The 20,907-nt window shown below is 47.7% G+C and overlaps 1 protein-coding gene and 1 long non-coding RNA gene across 2 annotated transcripts in view; one reads left to right on the plus strand and one right to left on the minus strand.

The window, feature by feature from the left end:
* Positions 1-20,907, minus strand: part of AK5 (adenylate kinase 5) — a 200,115-nt gene that overhangs the window by 16,990 nt on the left and 162,218 nt on the right. The window contains exons 10-12 of the mRNA XM_084757305.1: positions 18,801-18,845; positions 2,271-2,434; positions 1,421-1,537 (exon numbers count right to left, since the gene is read on the minus strand). Of these exons, the coding sequence (XP_084613431.1) occupies positions 1,421-1,537; positions 2,271-2,434; positions 18,801-18,845 (326 nt within the window). The remainder of the gene's footprint in view (positions 1-1,420; positions 1,538-2,270; positions 2,435-18,800; positions 18,846-20,907) is intronic.
* Positions 3,820-11,441, plus strand: LOC311583572. Its single transcript, XR_014774586.1, has 2 exons — positions 3,820-4,166; positions 11,146-11,441. It is a non-coding gene; the product is annotated as an uncharacterized lncRNA (long non-coding RNA).

Below are 20,907 nucleotides of genomic sequence, written 5' to 3' on the forward strand. Positions count from 1 at the left end.
GACATTAGGATCTGGTGACGCTACACTTCTAGAGTATGTAAAAGACTGACTTTGGAAAGAAGTAGACATCTCCCTTAGAGGTTACTGGCTCAGGAGTGATGGGCACCAGTGAGATGCTTCCAGCTACTGAGGACCGATGGAATTCAGGCCACATCTAAAACCTGCATCAATGGGGTCCACAGTGGGAGGGAAATCTGACAGAGGCTTTGACCCTACACTGCCTGGGCTCTGGGCAGAGGAGAAAGAAATGGTGGGGCAGGAAGGCTAGAGTTGTGTGGGAAAGCGAGGGAGCACTCTGCCTCAACCATGGTCCTCACCAGCAGCTGACACCAGGCTGTAAGGATGATGTCACCATGTGACTGGGCCACACCCACAGCAGTCCTGGGATGCATGTGGCTGGTGGGCTGTTCGTTGGATATGTCTGTATCTTCTCCAACTCCCAGTGGTGCCTCTCATGGTTTGTAACTAACTCCATGGGCATTCACTCTGGGATCTGCCATCAGGTCTAGCTTTAAAAACTCCAAATGGAGGACTCAAGATTATAATGTGTTGTTGCTTTTCACTAGACCTTTCCTCCCCCTGTCCACCTACAAAAGTCATTTCACTTTTAAAAACATCAACCGAAAGACTTCCGATGGGAGTCCTGTAGGATGTAACAGTGGTCACGTCTGCCTGACCATCTTGCAGAGTCCAGAGTCAGTCTTAGTATAACAAGTATGGTCACTTGCCTGGACTTCAGGAATTGCAGGCAAGGTGAACAGTATGTGCCATAGGGCCTGGCCCACGCAGGTCACCCTCTGGCAGCTGGGACAGAGGTTGGTGTTCCTGTGATGGCCAGCAGCCCTGTGCTACTTCCCTCGCTAGGCGGGCACAAAGCTGGGGATGACACAGGGCTGGGATAGGAGTGGCGTGCATTGTGGATCCCTAACTCCTGTGACTATACATCTGTCCTCCCCCAGGACTGACTGCCCCTGCCCCCTACTGGCTTCTCCAGGGATGGGGGGGGGGGGCAGGAGTTGGGAGGTTGTCTACCAGTAGGCTCCTTTCTCTTCAGTGAGAAGGAAGCCTTGGGTCTTTTGTGGGACTTCCTGCTGCCCCAAACAGAATTAGTTTTCTGTGAGGCTGCTGAAATGGGAAGAGGATAAGCCTGGAATAGAAAAAGAAGAGACCAACGCAAAGCGGGGAAATCCAGAGATGAACGAAGCACCCCAAAAACCCAGCAAGCCTGACCAGCACTTACTCACCAGGCCATTCCTGCCCTATCTTATACTGCATCTCTTTTAGAAATGTGTAAGTTTCCAGTGTTGGTAATGGGAAGATCTGATCCGTGTTACTGGGCAAGAGAAGGCTTTGAATGTATCCCCTAAGCCGAGTGATGCCCTTTCCCGCTTCTGGGTGGACACTGCTAACGTCAGCTCACCCTTCGTCCAAATTCTTGCCCTTGCTTCACCTCCCGGGGGTAGCCGTCAATCAGGAATCCCTTGGTGTTGGCCAGGCTGGCCACCATGGCCTCCTTCAGCAGCTCCAGGACGACACCCTACAGCAGAGAGAGTGGTCAGCGTGGGGCCCAGCGGCAACCCCCCTAACACCCACCAGGTTCTTCTGTGAGGGGAGGATTAACGACAGCTGGGCCAACCTCCATGAGATCTGCCCCACTGTAAAAAGTGGGCGGCAGAGGTTAGAGGTGAAGGGCGGAGCTGTACAGAGGGATGGAATCACGCCACGCAACAGATCCGCTTAGGAGGTTTAATAAGGAGACACAGGAACTGTCTCCAGAGACACACGTGGGGGAGAGAGAGAGATAGATAGATAGACAAAGGGGTAGAGAGGTAGAAAGATAGAGAGAGAGAGCCACCTGGAGGGTCTGTTCTTTTATATCGCCCTGGGCAGGGCCACGCCCCCGTGGCAGGTAAGCAGTGACATCACAGGTAGGCGGACTATAGCAGAATCCTAACATTCCTACTTTTTCCTATATTTAAAAATGAGGGCTGGGAGGTGGTGGCGCACGCCTTTAACCCCAGCACTTTGGAGGCAGGGGCAGGCGGACTCGAAAAACCACACACACACACACAAAAAAAAAAAAAAAAAGAAGGAACATTGGATTATTTTTATGGAAGGTAAGTTAAAGTATATAAATGTAGGGAATGGAGAAAAGAGATAGAAAAAAGCAATAGCAACAAAATGTCCAAATTATATAGTGAAGAGGAAGGAAAAGTTCTGTTCAAGGGCTTGGTGCCAGGGAGGAAGGGGGTGGCTGTGTCTCTGCTTACCGAGGGCACCAGGTCTCCACGCTCCATGATGTCGCGGATCAGTTTGCTTCTTTCTGACTCCGAGGCCAGTTCCTGGCGCAGGAGCTCACCAGTAGAAAGATGGGTGAATCCGTATTTTTCCACCAGTTTCTCACACTGGGTGCCTTTGCCAGAGCCAGGGCCACCTTAGGAAGGAGACACATCAGACATGCACCTCAAGTCTACCACCTCCCTTTGGGGGACACAATTGCTTCTTCTAGTGGATACTAATTGTGTAAAATAACGGGTGTCCTGATGGTGTCTCATGTGTGTTTACGATGTGCTCTGCTCGGTGCTCGGGCCCACTTACTCTGCCCCCCACCCCACCCCCGCAATGCTGAGAGAGGCTCGGGAGTCCATAGACCCTGCTGCTGTGACGATCTACCTGAGACCACACCGCTCTCCAGCTCCCAAGTGGCCAGAGGTGTCCCAGGCCTTGCACAGCAAAGTGCAAAGTCTGAGCAGTGGTATTTCAGCCCTTGAGCGTCTCATCTTATTTACCCTCCCCCACCTTTTCTTTTTTAAAACTGATTAAAAAAAATAATAAAACAAAAGTAACCTTCCAAAGTGTCAAAGAAACCCAGAGGGACTATTCCAGATTGAAGGGGGCCCCGGGGAACCACTAATGGCCACATGGGACTCTGAGTTAGTTTGCCAGCTTCACGGGGCACTGGTGGGTCAGTCCGCTGCTTCCACTGAAAGCCAAAGATGGCCTACAGATGTAACTGTGGGAGGGGAGGAACCTCTGGTCCCCTGAATGTAGGAAGCCATGCTGAGATGCTCTACAGCGACGAGACACCTGCCGTCCACAGTCACCCTCATGCTTCACACGTGCGTCACGCCTCACCTAAAATTCTTCTGCAAGTTTGTGCCAACTTTAAGCTGCTGAGATCTGTACATGCTTGAGGCTGTGGGATTGTTCCACATACATGTTTTCACCCAGTGGTCAAAGCAGATGAGCAAGCGCTTCCATTTCCTCAAACATCATCCTCCCATTCCGTTCCTTCCGGAAACCCGCCCTGCCCTTTGTGATAAGCAAGTCAATAAGGCACAGCAGAAAGCCACCCGGGCTCTCACTTACATGCAGCTCTGGGAAGTTGTGCTGACAGAAGTGGAGAGTGGACTGACGGTGGCGGGAACCTGGCAGGGACACCCCGGTTCCTTCAGGAGGACTTAGAGCATCTGCTCTTCCTGGCTCTCAGCGTCAAATGCCAGGTCCTTCCTCCTCTTTTTATTCCCCAGCTTTTAGGGGACAAAAGTAAACTATACTTATTTTATGTATTGTGTGTGTGAGTGCCTGATCATGTATGTGGGTATGTGCGAGAGTGTGTGTATGTGTGTGTATGCACGTGTGTACGCTGTGTACATGTATATGTCTGTGTATGCACATGTGTATCTGTGCATGGGTGTGTGTATGTGTGCACACGCATAGTTGGAGCTTGCTCATGCCTCCTAATCATAGCTTCCTGTAAAGGGGATATTTGAAATAAAATGCAAAACACAATTGAGCTTCTAGCCTGAGTCACAACTCTCTTGGGCAGTGGGAACTTGCTATTAAGGAAGTTTAGCAGAAGGGCCTCTCAGGCTGCTGCGGCAGACAAGCCAGTAAGGGTACACGCGTTCTGCTGTCTGCTCATCCACGTAGCTGCTTTAAGCCAAATGGGGAGGTTCAGACTCTCCACAGCATTGCACAGACGGGCCAAACAGAATAGGAAAACAGCAATTACAGAGGCTAGCAGAAACAGGGCAGGCCGCCACAGCAGCAGCCTGCCCCCTAAGGCCACGCTTGCTCCAAGCAGTGACCGTTGCTTCCAGCTAAAACAGGAAGCAGGAGGACTGGGACAAGAGAAGGACACTCAGAGGAAGATGTGCTTCCAGGTAAATGACTAAGTGGGGGAGAGGGGTCACAGCTGAGCCCTGGGATGCCATGGGACTTCCATGGCCTCTGATTACCTGGAAACTCTTTTCCCAGGATGGCTGGTGGCTGGTCATGTGAAAAAGATATTTTCCAACTTGGCTTCCAAGGCCAAGATGCTGTGCTCCAAATATTTCTTTCCTTCAGCCTCCTACTAATATGACTATTACAGGTTTGCTCCTCTGAAACGTTACTTAATAAATCTGGACACAAAGGCAATTAAAACTCTCCATCTCAAATTGACTGCAGCTGTGTGGAGCGGCGCTGCTGCCCCAGTTAGAAGCCTTCTGTGGAGCAACAGCTGCAAATTCTTAGCATTCTTGGGCCAAATGGTGTGGGAAGGCTGGAATTTTAAGCAACCTGTACAATGGCATGCTTCTCCCCTGGCTCTGAATTGGGGAGCAAGTGTGGTTTCCTTACTGTAAAAGGCATAAAACCTGCCCGCAACCACACAGTGTTTCCCCCTGTCCCTGATACATCATCAAAGCGCTAAGTTAGCACTTTTAAATAAAGGGGGAGGGGGCTTGATATTCCTCTAAGATAATTTGATACATGGGACAAAGCTCTTTTGAAGAACCCCATCTCAGACGGAAGAGTCTGTGCTCTCCAGGGCCAGGTGACGGATGAAGATGGAGGCTGTCACACAGCTGCCACCTCACTGTAGTGTGTCCTTACTGTAGGCTTGTACCCCTCAGCACACCCACACACAGCCCCACATGGTGTGACTCAGAGTCTCCATGACGCTCCACTTTGAAGGGGATCTGCCGAAGTCTTCATGGGAAAAAGTGGGAAATCTTTATTGTCTTTTTTTTTTTCTTTGTTTTTCAAAACAGAGTTTCTCTGTGGAACAGGCCTGGCTGCCCTAGAACTCACTTCATAGGCCAGGCTGGCCTCCAACCCACAGTGCTAGGATTAAAAATATGCACCACTATACCTGGATGAAAATCCTTATTTTCCAATATCAAATGGAATTTTAAAAAATTGGTCTATTATGAACACTGGTGCCCAAGATTTGATCATGTTCCTTTGGCAGGGAGGCCCTGCAGGCACACAGAGAAAGGTATGCAGGCTATCCTGATGAGCTCTAGTAGGCTGTGGTCATATGGTGAGGGAGGAGGCCCCCGTGTCAGAGGTCTAGGGAGGGGGGGAACAGAGGGGGAAGAGGGAGGGAGGATGGGGACCAGAAGATAAGGTCAAGAGGATGATAATCAGGATATGATGTAAATAAATTGAAATTAAAAAGGTAAATGGGCCTTTACTCCCAGCACTCCAGAGGCAGAGGCAGATGGATTGCTGTGAGCTTGAGGCCAGCCTGGTCTACAAAGCAAGTCCAGGACAGCCAAGGCGAACACAGAGAGACCTTGTCTCGGAAAAAAACAAAACAATAACAACAACAAAAATTGGTCTATTGAATTTTCCAAGTGAACCCGAATCACACTGCAAGAATAGGATGAACAATTGGCCTGGCTTTCCACTCGGCCTGTCCGGCTGAGTGAATGCTGTTCTTCCTGACCTGGTGTTCTTTGGACCAGACTTTTATCAGTTTTCATAACCTGGCCTTAAATGCAGCTCTTGGATTCTCAGCCCGGGCCCTTCAGGGTGAGAACCGGTATCCTAAGCAGTTGCAGGGCTTTGGGAAGAAAGGCTAAGAGGTATAGCACACTCCGGACCAGCGCAGGCAGATGAAGATGGCACGCAAGCAGCCACATCCCAGACACCAGCGAGTGCAGGCACTTGAGTTTGGATGACACTTAATGCTGAGTGCTTTCCACAGTAATGGTGCTGCGCTGGGCACGCACTGCTGTTTCTGTTCTCACTACCCGATACTTCATCTACCACCTCACAGATCACTGAGGAAGTGCGCTGGCGTGATTTAAAAAGCCGAATCATGTATTTGTGTGAGGTCACAGTCAATATTATAAACAAATTTCCACAAACCATGGTAACTTTTCGCCCCCCACTAAGTGCGAATGATAGGTGTTGAACCTGGGGCTGTTACAAAGTTCATCTTTTAGGAAGAACTTTAAATTCACACTTTTATATATTTACAGTCACATAGATAGCCGGCTCGGGTGGCTATTTTAGATTTTGAGCATGTAGAGATCATGTAGCCCAGGCTAGCCTTGAACTTGATGTAGCCAAGGATGATTTTGAACTTCTGGCCCTCTTGCCTCCACTTGCTAAGTGATGTGATTACAAGTATTCAAGTATTTGCCGTAGCACCCAGTTTATTTAGTGCTGAGGATTAAACACCGGGCTCCGTGCCCAGAGTGTTAGTACTGCCAAAGGAACTGTAGCCCCAGCCCACAATGCCCTGGGGGTTAGTACCGCCAAGGGAATGTAGCCCAGTCCACAATGCCCTCTGCTGACACTGTCCAGTCTTTGGTGGTAACCTTGGTTTAGCCTGAGGCCTACCCACGAAGCTCTTCCATTGGGGATCTTGCTGGGCGCTGTCACTAGTGTGGCACTGACTGTGCAAACAGTCTTGGAGCTGAGTCTCCCTTCATGACATATGTTGTAAAGGGCCAGAGAGAGAGAGAGAGAGAGAGAGAGAGAGAGAGAGAGGGAGAGAGATCTACCAATTAACCCCTTCTCTGAACCTCTGTGGCTATGGAGCTAAGCACTGGCCCTTTAATGTTCCTGACCTTTGCCTTCTACTTGGGGAGACAGTCAACCTCCTGCATCTTGTCTGTGACTTTTTTTTTTCTCCACGGTTGTAGTTCTTGGCCAGTTGTTCAAGCTCTGGGTCTGCTTTTGAAAAAATCTTCAAAAATCTGTCTGCTGTCTATAATCACGCTATAAATGCTTCTCATCTTTTCTCTCAGGAAAACCCATGATGCTTGGTTCCTGACTCCATTCCTCAGCTCTGTCCTGAGTTATACAAACCCAATCCAAAGTCAGAAGTGAATGGGTACAGAATCACTTAGAGCATGTGCAGACATGTGAGCTCTACCAGTATCTATGAATTTCTGCACGTGTACTTGATAGGTCAGTTACATACACTGGATTTAGAGAGCTCACAGGATTGCATTTCTCTACAACAAAGCAGCGGACAGTGTTTGTTGGGCTCCGATTGCTGTGAGCGAAGAGCTCCCGGCCTGTATTTCCACACTAGCCTGCACCCTTCCTTCCCACCGTCCAGCCTCAGCCAGCCGGATGTCTGCTTGAGCCAGTGTTCACCACTCCACTCCACCCTACCCTTCTCTCTAGTGGTGTCTTCACGTCCCCTCATTTTCCAGCTTGCTGTTTGTCCTCATCATGACCTCACCAAGCTGATCTGTTTCCTTGACTCTCTACTCCCCCCAAGCCCCCTCCCCCACAGCTGGACAGCAGGCCCTGACTGTAATGAAAAACACTTTGTCTGTCTGAAACTATGGTGTCTGCGGTGACAAGCGCTGCCCACTCTGTATAGACAGCCAGTTCTTCACTTTATTTGCAGCCACTCTGAGCTGCAAATATTCCTTGAAAGACTCAGAAAACAGAACCGGTCGGGCCATGTGATCTAACGTCACCACAGCCTTAACACCTCTTGGTGACTCTCTTCCTCTTCTGCTGATGTGAGATGCTCCTGGTTGGATTTGAATATTTCTCCAAAGTTGTTAGTGATCATGAGATGGGAGGCAGAGACAGATGAATCCCTGAGAGCTGGTGGGCCAGCTATCTTAGCCTACTTGGTTTATTTTGTTTGTTTGTTTGTTTGTTTTTGTTTGGTTTTTTGAGACAGGTTTCTCTGTGTAGCCTTGGCTGTCCTGGACTAACTTTGTAGACCAGGCTGGCCTCAAACTCACAGCAATCTGCCTGCCTCTGCCTCCCGAGTGCTGGGATTAAAGGCGTGCACCACCACACCTGGCTCTTAGCCTACTTGTTAAAGCTCCAGGACAGTGAGATTCTGTCTCAAACAAAAGGTAGAAGGTGCCTGAGGACCAGTAGCCAAGGTTGTCTATACACACACACACACACACACACACACACACACACACACACACTGCACAAGCACAATGCCTACATGTGCACACACATGAATACACACACACACACACACACACACACACACACACACACACACACAGTAGTCATCTTAGCTCTAACATTGCATCCTGTACAATGGTTAGACACATCTTTAGGTTGTGGTGCTATTTTCCACTCTTCAAAGGTGAATAGTCTGCAATTATAGCTCTGAGACAATTACATATCTTCTGCAAATAAATGTACCCCATTTCTAGGTCATCTCTCTCTCTCTCTTTTTTTTTTCTCCAAAATCTATCCATTCCTGCCATTGAAACCTTTCTCTTTAAATGACAGTGACCTCAAGCCCCAGCTCACTGTGACTAAATAGTTGCTTTCAGAGGAAAGCTATCTTGCTGCTTAACTGTGACCTTACTGCCCAGGAATGACCCTGAGCCAGCTGGGACCCACAAGCCACATGAGACCTTCTATAGCTAACACAAGCTGAGTTGCAATGTGTTGTTGCTGGGAGCCGAAGCCCTGTGCCTGGTGTGACTAAGAAAACTATATCTTTAACTGGCCCACATTTCTGTAAGTTCTGAAAGCCTTGGGCAGGTATTTTGGTGGATGTGCTGACCCATGCCAGTGACAGGCCAGCTTTGGGTCATATAAGAGCTTTATATGGGATTCCGAGAATAGCAGACAGGCATCCTTATTATAATGGTCTGGAATCTAGGAGGTACTTGGCAATTGTTGGACCAATGACTGGATGATGAGCTCTCTATGACCCCAGCTCAATAGGAGTTAATAGGACCCCGATTCTAGGCCTTGCTTTAGACCTTCTGAGTGGCTGGGAAAGCATTGATTTGTCTCTTTTCTGGGGCCACAGACTCCCTGCATCCTGGCTTTAATTAAGAGTTGTTGATGGGATTATACAGCTAAGTAAGTTAGACAGCCCTGACCTTCATGACATGTCAAGAGCCACTCTGCCTCCATGGCCTGGCTTCTTCACCAGATTCCAGGAAGGGTCCCTACTTTGGACTGCACTACTCCATCGTATCCTCGCCTCCTTTCACGGGGTTCTGGAAGGACGATCATCCTCATCTGCTACAGTGAGGTCTGGAGTATTCTCTAAAGGCCTCTGTTTGTGGTAAAGGCTTGACTCCTCAGCTTGGCACCATGGAAGGCAGGAGGTGGGACCTAGTGGGAGACTTTAGGTCTTCAGGGATGTTCCCTGAAGGTGGCTGTGAGGCTGGCTCATTCATTTTCTGTTTCATGGCCTGGCAATGAGGTGAGAAGATCTGCTCTGTCATGTGATCGCACCACAGCGTGCTAGGCAGGCATCCCAGTACCGAGTCACAGCCTTGACTTGCTTCTGGAGCTCTGTTCAGCCAGGACGTGGCTGCTCATGTCTCTTTGCTATGGAACTGGCAGAGTCTTGTTTGCAGCATGGTTACTGCAATGAACCAAGACACCTAGGAAAAATAAATCCCCGACCAGGAGAAATATCTATGAACAACTGCAGTGCTGCCTCCTGGAGACTCACAGGGGTAGAAGATTCCACAGGAAAAGGGGGCCAGGAATCTACAGTTTACTTTGAAATGTATAAGAAATAAAGATGTACTGGGAAGAAGATAGATCTGCACAGAAACTGATCTAGCAAGACGCTGACAGTAGAGTGCAGTTGACAGGCACGCAGTGCTCACTATAGGCTGCTTCTAGCTCTGTTGGAAGCTTGAAATGTGTCGTTATTTAAAAAAAAATAATAATAATCCTCCAGACTTATTCCCCAGGTGATTCTGGGCATGGCAGGCTTGACTGGGAGCTTCTAGAGGAGCTGAGCCAGGAGATGCAGTTTGCCACGGGTGCCCCGGGGGCTGCTGGGAAGTCTGTGCTGAGCTTGCTTTCCATATTTACAGTGTAATAATGCTGTGATAATGACTCCATGGTGAATGAGTAGTTGTTATGACAGCTAATAAAGTCCACATTCCCTTCCTAAATACTGGGGTATTCCTCTGAGGGATGATGGGAGGAACTGCTGGCGTTCTCTGTCAAGCTAGTGGGAAGGTAGTAAGACTGGGGGTTCAGAGACCCAATGTGCCTGAGAGTCCCTGGATGCCCCCCAGAAGAAAGGCTTCACGTCACCCTGCTTTTTAGCTTGCTGTGTTATCTAATATATATCCACTTTGTTTGCAATAGGCCAGATGATTTTTTTAAACAGCATTTGAAACAGGTGCTCTCTGCAACCCTATCGTAGAGAACACTATGCCAAGAGTCACAGGTACCCTGGTACCACTAGGACCCCCTACCTGTAAGGCCCTCTGGCTCGCCTTTCTGGAGTCAGGCAGACTTGGAGTTCGTACACACATCACACAACCCTCTCTCAGCTGGTGTGGTCACCAGGAGCCAGGCTTTCACCATAGCCCCACAGATGTGTCATAAGAAACACATCCAGGGAAGATGCATGTCGTGATACCAAATGTGAGTCACCAATTAAAACTCACATTTAATGTAGGGTCTCACAGTTTTACTTGTTAAACTGGGTCATGCAATCTGGCCTGAATGTTTGTTAGCAGAAAGACTTTTTAAACTCCATTTCATGTCTCTTCTGACAAGTCTGAGATTGTGCCATACAGCCCAAACTGACCAAGGCCACAGACATAGACACGACACATCTCATTAAGACAGAACCTGGAAGGGGAGGGGCACACACACACAAAACACACCCACACATGAACACACAAAAACCAAACAAAGCCCTGAAATTGAGGCACTTGTTGTGGTGAGTGTGGTAGACTCTCCGCTCAGCGCACAGGGTAGGGTCATCATGTTGTCGTGTCTGCTCAGCTGTTAGGCCAGGCTCAGGTGAAACCAGACCGGCACCCCAGCCAGTGTGACAGTGTGCTTCCAGAGGGATTTCAGCTCGTGCAGAAGGAGGTGGCAAGTGTGAGGTCAGTCCTGGCAAGCGCGTGACTTGGATTCTTTTCTTTCTCACAGTAATCTGGGATTCCAAATGACCGTGAGGATTTCCTGGAGCAAATCATTTAAAAATGTGGAAGAAGAAGAAGAAGAAGAAGAAGAAGAAGAAGAAGAAGAAGAAGAAGAAGAAGAAGAAGAAGAAAAAAGAAAGAAAGAAAGAGAGAAAGAAAGAAAGAAACTTGATTCCGTTATACAGCCTTCCAAGGGTGGTGTTCTGTCCTTTTGAATCTCAGCTGTTTTTGTTTTCGTTTTCAGAGGTTATTATTAACTTTTCTAGAGTAAATGGAGCAAGGGCTCATGCTATGTGCACTAGACATGTTTGCATGTGACTAAGTGACTTCGCTCCCAGGACACAACACCCTCGTTTTTCTGTTGGGAGATGTCTCCTTTTGTGATGCATTCAGGGCTCTCTTGGCAAGGGCTTTGATGTCCATTTCCTTTTCTCTGCCCTCAGGATAGACCAGGTGTTTGAAAATACAGGTGTTGGGTCCAAGACAATGTGGCAGAGTCCTAGTGTCTGCACACTTTCATGGAGTGAAGAGTCGGTGTGTGTGTGTGTGTGCAAGTGCATGGGATCACAGCTTCAGCTAGGCCTGGCTAAAGCTGGGGAGTCAGATAGAAACTCATTTCTCTATGGCAACCCAGCTTCATTGGCCAGGGGATTCACAGCCTAGTGCTGCCTGTGACAGCACACACCTACAATTCTGGCGTCCTGGAAACTGTGGCAGGAGAATTGGTTCAGGTCTAAGGCCAGCCTGGGCTATGAAACAATGTCTCACAAGCCAAAGTAACAACAAGAAAAGAGATTTGTGGGAGTTGGACAACTTGACCTTGGAGGCCAAGAAGTCCCATTGTGGCTATCTCAAATCAGAGAATGAGGGAAATTGATTATGTTCAAGCTGAGTCCAAACAAACCAGGGTCCTCTTGGGTTTCTGGCAATTTGGTAAACTAGGTTGACGAGGGTATAAGTTCTAGAGTCCAAAGGTTGAAGAACTTGGAACTGTGATGTCCAAGGGCAGGAGAAATGGATTCCAACTCCCAAAGTGACAGAGAGCCTCCTCTTTCTTCTTCTGCGTGTTCCACTTGCTTCTGGGCCCCACAAACTGAATGGCGATCACCCATATTGGTGAGGGCCAGTCTTCCTTACTTGGTCCCTGGATTCAAATGGTGGTCTCAGGTAGAAAAAACCCTCAAGGCACACCGAGAATTCACGGTTTACCTGCTGACTGGGTGGCCTGGAACCCAGCCAGGCTGATACAGAATTACCCTTCGCCTCGCTCTCCAGCTGCCTGCCTCATCTCACAGCCGAAGCCAGAGCCTGGCATGGGATTCCTCAGCTCCGCGTGGCTGTTTTGATGCTCTTGGTTCTGTTTGTTGCCTTCTGCCCTCACATTCGGGCTGCTGTTCCCCCTCAGCGGTGTCTTTGCCCTCCCTGTGGCCCTGCTCTTCCCATCCTACTGATGTGAAGCTGGTGCTCTCACAGACTCTCCTTCTGGCTCCTCTGACATGCGCCCTGTGTCCCTTAGTAAAGAGAGGCTTTCAGAGTAGTCCAGACCTGAGGAGCCAGAGAAGCAGAGCCTCTCTGGCAATGCTACCGTCCTCTGATGGCTTCCTCATGATTGTTCTTTTTCAAAGATCGATGACAGCAAACACAGGGCCTCGCCCTCCACTCTCACGTCACGGCAGCTGCTGGTCCTGAGTGTGGCCCACAGACCCTGGGAGTCCCCACTTGTACTACAATGCTACAAAGCTACTCACTTCCCATGGAGGGAAGAGGCAAAGATTAAAACTGCTGACGCAAAGCATCCGCACCCAGCTGTGCCAGCCATTGCGAGCTTTAATTTCTTCACATTTACTTATTTAGTGTGTACACTTGCCAACAACATGCGTTTGGAGGTCAGAGGACAACCTGTAAGAGTCAGTTCTCTCTTGCACGTGTAGGCTCCAGAGATGGAACTCAAATCCTTTCCCCCGAGCCATCTCACTGGCTCACACATTCTCACCATGGTGTACCTGAACCGATGTCACTCAAGGACACTTTAGTGAAACAGAAGGAAATTTACTTATAAACAACAACCCATAAGCTTGCATTCCTTTAGTTCTCTTGAGATAGAATCTCATTTTAGAGCCTTGGCTGGCCTCAAATTTGCTATAGACCAGGCTGGCCTCAAATATACAGAGACCCTCCCGTCCCCACCTCCAGAGTGCAGGGACTAAGGGCACACATCACCTTGCCTGGCTTGTTTTAATAGTTTGTGCAGCAACATGGGACATGTGCAGAAAGCCCTTGGGAGGGAAAGCCGGGGAAATGCTGCCTCAGGACGAAGGGTGTGTGTGTAACCTCGGGACTCACTGCTCTTTCATACCGAATGTCATCCCTGCTCCCTCCTGTTCAAGTGCTTTCGAGGCCCAGACCCTCCTTGGCTTCCGAGATCAGGTAAGATTAGATGCATTCATGGTGGGAGGGCTGTACATCCGTCTTTACTTTCTGAGGAACCAACTATGACTTGTCAGGCTCCAATATCTGGCAGACATTTTTTCCCCCTGAAAGTTACTAAAGCCTGTCATTTCAAGAGAAACAACTGGTAGTGTTTGTTGACAACATGAGAGTGTTTCAAGTGTCCCTGCCCCCTCAGTTCCAAGGTGCGCTATTTCTAAAACACCATTTATCTTTCTGTCTCCCTGGGACATGAAGGCTGGCAATGGGGCTCTGTCCTTTGTCTGGGCATAAGTGCCCCATAAAATAAGACTGAAGTGCTTTCTCTTATGCGTGGCCTGTGTCAAGTGCTAAACTGAAGCTGGTTTCTATCAAATAAGGTTGATCAAAGATAAAAGTCAATGAGCCAACATACTCATGCAGATCCCCAAGTAGATTCTTCTAAAAGGTAATTCATGACTCTTTATAACAGGAAACAATGAAAGACAACAGGGGTTATAATGAAGGCATAACAATCATTTAATATTGAATTTTAGGAAAAACTCATTTCTCTAGTAAAATGAATAGGACTATATGTGGCGGCTAAAGTGCACACAGTGACACAGAATATTATCTGAGTACCTCTAAAGCTCATGGCGTGTGCTAGTTGGGCTTTTGTATCGCTATGAGAATTGCCTGTGGAACAAAACAGCTTAAAGGATGGGAGACTGACTCTTGTGGCTCATGGTTTCTGAGGGCTCACTCCATCATGGCTATGAGGGTTTGGTGGAGCCGAACATTTCTCATCGTGACAACCAAGAAGCAGAGAAAAAGGGGGTCAGGAAGCGGTAGGTCATGGGATAGGCCCCAAAGAAGGTCCCCATGACCCCGTTGCTCCAACAAGGTCCCACTTTCTACACCTTTCCCTCCCTCCCAATACTGTCACCCTACTGTGAAGCCATCAGCGGATTAATAATTCCAGTCTACCAATCCTCTTCTGGGAGCCCCTTCTGTACATATCTAGAGGTGTTTATTGACCCAATCAAGTTGGCAATCAAGGCTGTCATCACAATACTTAGAGACAGTTTCCCCCAGCACCAGCGCCAATGTCAACAAGGCCATCTGTGTCCTGACAGCCTGGGAGCTCTAGTGTTGAATGACAACTCCATCATGGAGTCATTAGCATCGCCTCTCACTCCATTAGCCAGATGTGGTTTTGAAGTGGAAGAACTCCTCTCACTGCTTTGGGTGGATCAGTGTGAGCTCAGGTTACGTGATGTTTTGGACACAGACAGCAGTGAAAAGTGGAGAAGGGAAACCGAGGTCCAAGTAGATTAGACAACAAGATAGTTTTAAGGGAAGGGAGGAGGAGAAAAAAAGGGAGGTAGTAGAGGAGGTTATGAAAAATGGTAGGTGCCCCTGGTGGGACCCAGAGAAGCTTGTTGGAATGTTCTCAAATGTTGCAGTAGCTGGGCCCATGTTGTATGAGCACAGCTCCCTGTGTTTTGTGTGGGGCCATCCAAAGCCTGTGTAGCCTCTACAGAGCCTCGTGGCTGCAGGCATAACCTGCGGGGACCACTTCTGTGTTCTTGGAAAGACTCTGGACTTCTCTCCTCAAACAGAACAGTGATATTCGTGGAAGCATTGGAAGGCAGCTAAGCATATCCTTGCATCTGCCTTGAACATCCCTCCCACAGGGACGGTGGGGAGCGTTCCCGCTTGCCCCACATCAGCTAGGGCGAAGTTGCTGCTCTCAGTGAGAGGGTCCTGTGACAACAAGGAAGGGGCATCATATAGACTCATAGTTAACCTGAATACTCTTCTCAAGACACAGCTACAGCATCAGCAACCTGCCTGCTGGTTCCAGTCCAGGAATCCTGATTGATGCTGTATCGGTTGTTATGGAAACGGACCACAGTACTTCCTGAAGAATTCATTATTCCAACAAATCTATTTTTTCACTAGTTATAGGCCATCCAAATGAGGGGTTGATACACGAGGGATGAGGAGCCCCAAGGAGCAGAGATGGTGATTAGCAAAGACTTCCTCCAGGAGCAGAAAGTTGAGCCTGACCTTGAGTTACAGGAGAGAAGACATCTCCTGTGAAAAGACTGAGAAGGAGGGCAGCTCAAGAGATGACAGGGTGTAGACAGAGTTGGAGCCTAAGACCGACCTGGGAGTGTCACAGGAAGCAAGAAGAACACACTGGGACTTCCCAGCAGACAGTAATGAGGACAGTCTACAGGCCTGTCCAATTCTTCAGGGGCTGACGGTGCTTGGGTACGAGCAAGAGTGTTTGGAATATTAATGTTGTCTGAAGCGCAGCAGTGAACACGTGAACCTGGGTACCACCAATTCTGCAGTTTTACGGCCGCTCCAGATAGAGCTAAGACACTAAATGCAAACTGCACAATCCAGGAATGTTCTTTTTCTTGTGATAGGGTTTCATGTAGCCCAGGCTATCCACAAAAGTCCTTTTGTAGCCAAGGATGACCTTAGCTTCCTGGTCCTTTACATGTGCCTTCAGTGTTGGGGATGGAACCCAGGGCCTCACGTGTGCTAGGCAAGCATTCTACTGACTGAGCCAAATCTCTAGGCCACCAATCGTCTATAGACAGAACCAAATTTGTACCATTGAAATCTGGTGGCTCTTGTTAAAACGTACCCGGATTGCCCTGTGATAATGTAGCCATTCTGCTGTTTGTCACAGGAGTGTTTAGAACCCAGGCCTAAATGTTCATAAATGCCCTAGAAAACGAGAAGTCAGTTCCCCGAAGCACAGTGGCTTTGTCCCTTCTGTCTAGACAGCAAATTGTTTTATTTTATTTTTCCAAGCAGAACAGTGGCTGACCAATAAGTTAAAAAAGCACAGAATCAGCCAGGCATGGTGGCACAGGCCTTTAATCTCAGCACTCGGGAGGCAGAGGCAGGAGGATTACTGTGAGTTCCAAGCCAGCCTGGTCTACAAAGTGAGTGCAGGATAGCCAAGGCTGAACAAAGAAACCCTGTCTCGAAAACAAAACAACAAAACAAACAACAAACAAAACAAAACAACAAAACAAAACAAAAACAAACAAAAAGACAGGATCTGTTCATATCCAAAAAAATTCTTCTGCTCAGAGAAGGCAGGTGTGAGTTGTTCTGCGGACCTCTGCGGGTCTAGTGCTTTGTCTAGCTGCCTGCGATTACATACGGTGCTCTATGATTCCCTAAAGGACACGGGGCTTTGCAACAGGTGAGCTAAGGCCTTAAGCTATAGTCATGCCACAGAAGTGACATTTAACAATGTATTTCCCAGCTGTGAGTCATTGAGGTGGGGAAATTGGAAATAATATTAGCAGAGACTGCTGTATTGTCGTTAGAAGCTTCTGAGGACCACATTATTAAAACATTCCAGATATCAACCCAAAAGGCGCTCTCCTCTCCCTAATGCAGCCTCTAATAGAAAGTCTGAACAGAGACCAGAATTTATATGTACAAGGATGCTTTCATGCCTAGAAAACAGATTATTAGAATTTTTAGTAAGCCATCAGTAGGGCCAGTTTTCCTTTGAAATTATGATATCCAGTAAAAGGCTAAGAAATACACTTTCACTTCCTGGAAGAAAAAAAAAAGCAAAACAAGTGTGGGAAGAGTTGATTGTGCTGCCAGAGGCAAGCAAGGATGCCTCTGAATCCTTGTGGAACATGCTGTTCTCAGCTAGAGGTTTCCCTCTGTCACCTCCCATGATGCCCTTCACCCGCTCCTAGTTCTCGGCTTTAACAAGGCCCAAGGAGCTTTCCTATAGTCATTACCCAGACTGCTCTTTGATGACCTTTAACTCTTTAGCAACACTTCTCAGTTAACGTGTGGGGTGACAGCTCCAGAAGCTGCCTGCTGGAGGCTGAGAACCTGGCACAAGGAGCGACCTTTGTCTCCAGACTGCCTCCAGGTAACCGAATGGCTTTGACCAGCCTCTCACCTTCTCTGGGCTTCCAGGCTGACTGTGATGGGGATTTACCTAGAAGTCCCCAGGGGCGTGTCCTAAAATCGTGACACACGATTAGAAGTTAATCTGGTTGTGATTCTCTGGGGATGAAACTGCTGTTTCCCCATTCACGAAGAGGTGGGGCGCTCTCACTGTTTCTGATTGTAAATGGATACTTTTATGGAAAGTGGGCGTGGTGTGGGGACTTGTCGACTATATATTGAACAATGACAGGAAAGTCTAACTTTTGGGAGGCATTCTGACGGCTCCGTGGTTTGGAGAGGGCTGGTGACTGGACCCAGGTCCTTGGCAAGAGCCCTTGCCACAAAGCCACACCCAGCTCTCCACAGCATGATCTTGCCTAAGTCCCTGAACATTCTGAGTGTTAGTGTTCTTGTTTATCTAAGAGAGATGGAGTGGGCCTGGGCCTCTAACCTATGGCATTGCTTAAGGATTGTCTGAGGCAAGCTGGAGCATGGCGGGCCTCAGAAGGTGTTAGCCTCACGGCATCCTAACCCACGAGTGGTTAGAAAACCTCATTCTACTAGGACATCAAAGAAATGAGGGGTGTGTGTGTGTGTGTGTGTGTGTGTGTTGGGGATCAAATCCAAGGCCTCTCACACACTAGGCAAGTGCTCTAGTCTTGATCTGCACACCCAGCCCCAAACTAGACTGCTTTTCCTGTGAGCTGTGCAGAATACAGTGTATTTTCGTATGTGGTCCTCACATTTAATTTAAGTATAGGGCTGGCAGTCAAATAGCAAAGGTTAGACGCTAACACACAGCATCCCTTTACTCTTTGGCTTTGCAATGCACTCCACAACTATAGAGCTGAGCCTCCTACAGGCCTGCCTTTTCTATGCTGAAACGCAACAAGGCAAAAAAAAAAAAAAAAAAAAAAAGCTAAATTGCATATTTATGCACACAACCATCTGGAAACCTCAGGGGTGTTACCTTGATCAAAAAGAGAAAGAAGAGCCGGGCGTGGTGGCGCACACCTGTAGCCCCAGCACTCAGGAAGCAGAGGCAGGTGAATATCTTTGAGTTTGAGGCCAGCCTGGACTTGCTACACAGAGAAACCCTGTCTCAAAACCAGAGGGGGGGAGAGAGAGAGAGAGAGAGAGAGAGAGAGAGAGAGAGAGAGAGAGAGAGAGAGAGAGAGAGAGAGAGAGAGAGAGAGAAACATGATTTCAAAGCAGGACAGAATGAGAGATGAAAGATGAATATAGTTTTTTTCTATTACAATATTATTAGCAACTATATTAGAAAAGTTAAGAGCTGTTACTCACCCATTAGGAAAATGATTTTACACTTCCTCAAATCCTCCATGGAGCCTTTAAAACAAGAATAATTTAAATTATTAGCAAGAAATGCTGCAGCAAAGTCCCGGCTCTGCTCCTGTTCTGTAAACAGCTTTTTTATTAAGATCAGGTGAGGCCACTGGGAACAAACAAGTGTGCTAAGCAGGCGGTAATGACTGCTTTGGTCTTTTTCCGAGACCCAGGCAGCATAGTTTTATTTAATGTTGACACCAATTTCAAGTGTAAAACTGATACCATCAAATAGTGGGACTCACAAAGAAAGCCAACTCCTTAGTGGGTTTTTAAAAAATTACGTTTTATTATTTTTTAATTTGAGACAGAGTCCCACTGTGTGTCCCAGGCTGGCTTCAAACGCAGCTGGACTTCAAACTCTCCGCTCCTTTGCCTCAGCTCCGCGAGCGAGCGCTGGGATCACAGGTGTACACACCATGGCTGGCTAGACAGCCAATCTTAACATTTATGTTTAAGTTTTCTTATATATGTTTGGTTTTTTTTTCACTTTTAAAATGTGGCACTTTTATTTGTTAAGGATTTGATATATGCACGCAAAGTGTGCAGAGGTGTGCACTCCTGTTCCTCTCCTTATCCTCCTAGGTCCACCCCACCCTGGCCCAGGAATTTGCATTTGCCAGCCATCGTGTTTAATAAAGAAGAAACTGATACACAAGTAAGATGTCTACAAGACAAAAATAATTTATAGCTGCAGCAGACAATGCCACTTTCTAAGGTGTGATGTAAACATTTCCTTTAAAAGCATATCTATTTATTTAATAATCACGAGTCAGTTTGCGGAACAAGACCAAATGAGTAGCAAACAGAATCATCAGTGCACAGCGATGATCATGACGGTGAAAACAAGGTCCAAATTTGGGGAGCCACTGCTTTACGGTGAAATGAGTAAGGGAAGGAAAAAGTCTGAAAGCATCTGGAGCCAGTGGATCCTAAAGGGTTTTGGACTGCCAAGTGCTGAAACGGAAAACACAGGGCAGTAGACAAGTGGGTGTCTCTAGTCCTATAGGCAACAGGCTTGACCTAAACAGGGTGTGTGTGTGTGGGGGGGGGGGAGTGACATTGAGATTATGTTTTTACTGGGGCATGGAACTCACGTTTTTTTCCATACATGTCAAGCAAGGGCTTACTTAACCACTGAAATATATTCCAAATCTTTAAAATTTATTATTATCATTTTTCACTTTATGTGTTTTTCCTGCTTGCATGTTTGTGTACCACATGTGTGGTTGGTACCCACAGAGGCCAGAAAACAGTGTCAGCTTCCCTGGTGCTGTGAGCCTCCATGAGCATGCTGAGTGCTGAACCCAAATTCTCTGGAAGAGCATCCAGTGGTCTTAACCGAGGAACTGTTTCTCCAGCTTAGCTGAGTCCTTTTGTTTTTAACCTTTTAATTTGGGGTAGGGTGGAACTAAGTGGTGTAGGTTAGCCTTGAGCTCACTCTGCATTTGGATATTTCTGATGTGTCCCCTGAACAGCTGGAATCACAGGCCTGTGCTATTGGTCCAGGTGGTGTCTGGAATTTTCTACTAAAGCTGGAGACACCGAGTTTCTCACATGTTTTTCAGCTTTTTTGAGCAACTTTGTATTTGCGGTTTGGGAAGGTGGCCACATTTTTGTGGTTATTTTCTTGTTTTCAGGAGAGGTCAGATTATACCCAATTGGTTTCAGCTTAAAAACCAATTATTTTTTTAGTTGCTAGTCATTTTCAGACAATGTAGTAATCAGTAAGGTGTATAAATAGTTTTTGGTGGCTTGGGAAAAAGCTGAAGTACCAATAGGTAAGAAAGAGCGATGATCTTTGTACACACACAGACTCTGGGTAAAAACAGGATAGAGACCACATACTGAAGTGAGAATGCCAGCCACGAGTGTATGTCGGTTGCAAAGCTTAGAAGGTTCTAGTTTTCTACCGTCACATACTTCCGAGTGAGCACACTGATTTTTACAGGCAGGACAAAGTGCACCAGCCGACCTTCCCACATCCTACTGAGACAGCCGGTTATGGCCGGGGGCTGAGTAACAGCTGTATTACAGCTCAGGGTTCTGTGCCCTCCCGGTGGCT

The sequence above is a fragment of the Acomys minous genome, assembly GCF_964271855.1.
Source record: "Acomys minous genome assembly, chromosome: 14".
In the NCBI taxonomy this organism is placed as follows: Eukaryota; Metazoa; Chordata; class Mammalia; order Rodentia; family Muridae; genus Acomys; species Acomys minous.